This window comes from Rhinopithecus bieti, unplaced genomic scaffold (genome assembly GCF_001698545.2).
Source record: "Rhinopithecus bieti isolate Rb0 unplaced genomic scaffold, ASM169854v2 scaffold_42219, whole genome shotgun sequence".
NCBI lineage: Eukaryota > Metazoa > Chordata > Mammalia > Primates > Cercopithecidae > Rhinopithecus > Rhinopithecus bieti.
The window spans coordinates 1,180,660-1,185,442 of NW_016817843.1; the positions used below are offsets into that span (position 1 = coordinate 1,180,660).

General features: G+C 37.6%; 1 protein-coding gene across 3 annotated transcripts in view; it reads right to left on the bottom strand.

The window, feature by feature from the left end:
- ANAPC1 (anaphase promoting complex subunit 1) overlaps nt 1–4,783 on the bottom strand; it is a 128,834-nt gene that overhangs the window by 79,927 nt on the left and 44,124 nt on the right. For all 3 annotated transcript variants that reach the window (XM_017856211.1, XM_017856210.1, XM_017856213.1), the window contains 2 exons: nt 4,455–4,515; nt 1,047–1,234 (listed from right to left, as the gene is read on the bottom strand). In XM_017856211.1, coding sequence (XP_017711700.1) covers nt 1,047–1,234; nt 4,455–4,515 — 249 coding nt within the window. The remainder of the gene's footprint in view (nt 1–1,046; nt 1,235–4,454; nt 4,516–4,783) is intronic.

Sequence of the window (4,783 nt, forward strand, 5' to 3'; positions counted from 1 at the left end):
AAAAGATTCATGAAAAAGGATGTTTATAAATTACTCACAATAAGGAAAACAAAAGATTCACAAGGTACAATTATTAGCTATGGGTTAATTATGACAAAAAACTATACTATGATGAAATGATGGAGGTTTTTTAGAAAAATTTTTTAATGATATGCGAAATTTTCATTGATATTTTATACAGAAGGTAACTTCAAAATGTTTAGAGTGGTTATCTCTGAGTAGTATAATTATTTTCTTAATTCCTCCATTTTCCACATTTGCCTTTCATAATTGAGACAAAAGCAAGTTTTAAAAATGGATTTGCTGTACAAGGCTAAAACGTATAGAATGGAACAGCTGAGTTACCTGGAAAAAGGGTAATTACAATCTAGAGTGATTTTTTTCAGAGTGACCCAGGCAAGGTTGTCCTGCGAGGGATCTCCAGAGCTAGAAAGAGATCACTAATACTGAAGACACCACTCTGCTGATTTTGTAAATAATCTAATAAGGGCCTGTAAGGATGTTTCTGGGGAAAGAGGGTGAGAGATAAGGCTTTATACCATTAACAGAGTCGATACTCAGGCTAAAGTACTTTAAATCCCCCTCAAATCAAACCTTCCTCCTCACATCCCAAGCAACATGTATGTAAAAAGACAATCTTGTCTTCAGAAAACAACGTTAAACAAGGAGTCAGAAGATGCAGTCTAGTCATAGTTTTTAAAAAAATCACAGATCTGTGATTTCTTTGTGATCCAGTTTCTTCATCAATAAAACCAAGACTATCACTAATCCTAGTACAACTTGCAGTCATTTTACAAAGGTGAAATAAGAAATAGTCATATATGCTTTAACGTTCTAAAGCTCAGTAACTATAATTACTAGTAAAATATTAATATTAAATATTAAATGAGATTTGATTTACAATATATAGATACAAGAAATCTTAATATTATTCTATTATTTTGAATATGGTATGCCTATTATGTACTCCGAATGTTACATTACCAATTATGCAACCATTACATTAACAGAATTAACGCATAAAGAAAACAATTGTATTTACTTACATTTTTAGTCCATGCTAAGCGGTCTGTGTTATAACCCATCATGTTCATAAGACAAGTCACAAATAAGTTCCACTCTGAGTGATAACTGGGTCCTCCTGGAGCACTGTGGACATTGTACCATTTGACAAGCATCTGAACTGCTATTTCTTTTGGCAGGATACACTTAATTGCTTGCAAACACGTTTGTACTATTAAAAGCAAAGATTAATTTTAGTATTCTTACTCTGCATGCATTTCTTTTCCCTTTCAATAATCAAGTTTTTAAATTTCTACTATATAAAGGCCAATTATTATGAAAAGAAAACTGTCACTAAAGAGCCAATGAGATGCAAACATTACCTAACCAATCATCTGAAACTAAAACCAACTACTGAATTTAACAGGGCTTGAAAGAGGTCTGAAGACAGCTTTTCTTTTTTTTTTTTTCTTTTTTTTTGCGATGGAGTCTTGTCTGTTGCCCAGGCTGGAGTGCTGTGGTGCGGTCTCGGCTCACTGTAACCTCTGCTTCCTGGGCTCAAGCAATTCTCCTGCCTCAGCCACCAAGTAGCTGGGATTACAGGTGTCTGCCACTCAGCTAGGCTAATTTTTTGTATTTTTAGTAGAGACGGGGTTGCACCATGTTGGTCAGCCTGGTCTCGAATTCCTGACCTCGTGATCGCCTGCCTTGGCCTCCCAAAGCACTGGGATTACAGGTGTGAGCCACTGTGCCCAGCCAAGGACAGCTTTTCGATTATTAATTTTGAATCAGAAATAAAGTGACCAAATAGCCCAGTTTGCCAGAGACAGTACTGATTTACATCCATTGCCCCAGCAATTACTAACTGCTCCCCCTTTCACTCTAAAGATGTTCTAGCTCAGGTGACAAATTAAAGGTCACTATGGGCCAGGCACGGTGACTCATGCCTGTAATCCAAGCACTTTGCGAGGTCGAGGCGGGTGGATCACCTGAGGTCAGGAGTTCGAGACCAACCTGACCAACACGGTGAAACCCTGTTTCTACTAAAAATAACAAAAATCAGTTGGGCATTGCAGCGGGCACCTGAAATCCTAGCTTTTTGGGAGGCTGAGGCAGGAGAATCGCTTGAACCCGAGAGGCAGAGGTTGCAGTGAACCGAGATCACGCCATTGCACTTCAGCCTGGGTGACTAGAGTGAAACTGTCTCAAAAAAAAAAAAAGTCACTATGAAAAACATACAACTTCTATGTTTACACATTTACATAAATACTGCTTAAATACTTCAGTAAATATATAATATTCAATATACGCATCCACAAATAGCAATGCTTAGCTAGCATTACATGATGTTCTAAATGAGTAAACATGCCTATGAACCAAAGCTTTATAACTTTCATTTCTGACATTGTTCAGTTTCTAAAATGTTTCACATGCTCTCTGCCTTAAAAGGGTTAAGAGTTAATACCACATAATTTACACCATTCTGTTTTTGGTAAAGGGAAACGGGGTCTTTCTCTGTCCCCAGGCTGGAGTGCAGTGGTGCAATCATAGCTCACTGTAACCTCCAACTCCTGGGCTCAAGTGGTCCACCAGGTCAAGCCTCCCAAGTAGCAAGGACTACAGATACATGCCAGCACGCCTGGCTAATTTTATTTTTCTTTTTGTAGAGACAGAGTCTATGTTGTTCAGGCTGGTCTCAAAACGCCTGAACTCAAGCAATCCTCTCACCTCAGCCTTCCAAAGGGGAGGAATTACAAGCACGAGCCCACCACACCTGGTATAATGGCTTTATACCATTCTCAATGGCTCCACATCAATTATAGCACTACACTGGCATACAATGAGTCCCTCAGAGTGGCCAGGGCTACCACTGTGAAGAGACCCAAATCTACTTTTAGTAGTAAATAATCCCAAACTGCAATGTTTTTGTACTCACATATCCTCTCTTTCAGGATTCTTTTTTCCCTTTCCACTGTCATGCCACTGGGCCCATCCTCAGCAACACATCCTCTGTCCCATCAGTTTGCAATGTGCACACTCACACAGCACAGATTGGAAGCAAATAATATTAAAATACCAAATAACCAAGTATGTCATAGCTGAATCCAAATTAAGTGCAAATCCAATGCTGCATGAGTGTGTGAGAACCCTTTGTAGGTAAAATACATAAATGTATGTACATAACCTATGGGGCTTCTATTTGGCTATAAAGGGGTAAAATTTTGTTTTATTTATTTAATTTCCTCCATTACTATCTATTTTATATATTTTGCTTAGGCTTATAATGCCTCTAGGTACCTGGCCTTGTGATTACGAAATACCTTTTAGAAGGCAAGGAATCTCTATATCAACTTGAAATACCATTTACCCACCCAGTGAAAATTCCTAAAATGAAAAAGTCATTCTAGTCTACAATCTGCCAATGTCCTGCTTTGACAGTTAGATTTTGAAAGCAAGAGATGTCATGAAGTTCCTTATATCACATAGGCATTCTTTTCTTAACCTATGTTTGTTGGCAAATCCCTTGAATTCTAATATTTTGTTTAGTATTCTATGTTCACAAATACTCTCCTCTAGCATTTTGAAACTGCATTTCAGGAATAATTCAAGCAGAATCCAATATTTATTAAGATAATTCTGATTGTATTTTGACAATAATACTAAGTTTTATTCAATTAAGGCAATTATGCTAATTTCACAACTTATCTGAAAATTGAGATATTTAAGATTAAAAACATCATTAATACATTACAGAAAAAAAAAACAAAACATTAAATATGCCAAGAAATATCCTAGTTGCTTAGGCTTTGTTTCCCAGATGTTCTTGCAAGAGACATGTCCGTATGTGTGTGTGTGTGTGTGTGTGTGTATACATATATTTATATTTTTTTTTTTTTTTTTGAGACAGAGTCTCACTCTATCACCCAGGCTGGAGTGCAAGGGCACGATCTCGGCTCACTGCAAGCACCGCATTCCGGGTTCAAGGTATTCTCCTGCCTCAGACTCTCCAGTAGCTGAGATTACAGAAGTGCGCCACCACACCCAGCTAATTTTTGTACTTTTAATAGGGACAGGGTTTCACCATGTTGGCCAGGCTAGTCTCGAACTACCGACCTCAAGCAATTCGCCCGCCTCAGTCTCACAAAGTGTTGGGATTACAGGTGTGAGCCACCATGCTCCGCTGGCATGTCCATATGTTATTACACTGCATTATATTCCTCAACAGAAGAATCTCCGAGGAACAGAACCAGCACATCCTTCACCTGTACTCCAGCCTTAGAGCACACACAGAGTAGACTTCACAAAGCACCCCTTGACTCTTTAAAGCTCCTCTACAAACCTAAGAACTTGATCCAGCGGCTTCAAAAATGGAAAAATAATGTTTAAAACCCCAATTATTAACGTAAATCACAATTACTTCATGTCTTAGAAATGAAACTTCTCAATCGTACCTAACTCAGAGGTGGCAATTTCAGGAATAGTGATCCTAACCATGGAGCCGTTACTCAGTTCCTAGATGGAAACAAATGAGAAAGTAAATAAAATCTGTGCATTCTAAGTCTTTGAATGTCGTAAAAATAGCTGGTACAACACTTTGCCTACCAAAGCAATAAAATAAATGAAAAACCATTTTCAAACAGAAATGAACACTTCCAAATTTCAGAAACTTTAAATGTAATTATTTGCAAAATGCTTTCCAAAATGCTTGTTTTAATAAAAAGTGTCTAATCTTTATACAGTGAGTCACCATCATCAAAAGGACATTTACTTTTTTTTTTTT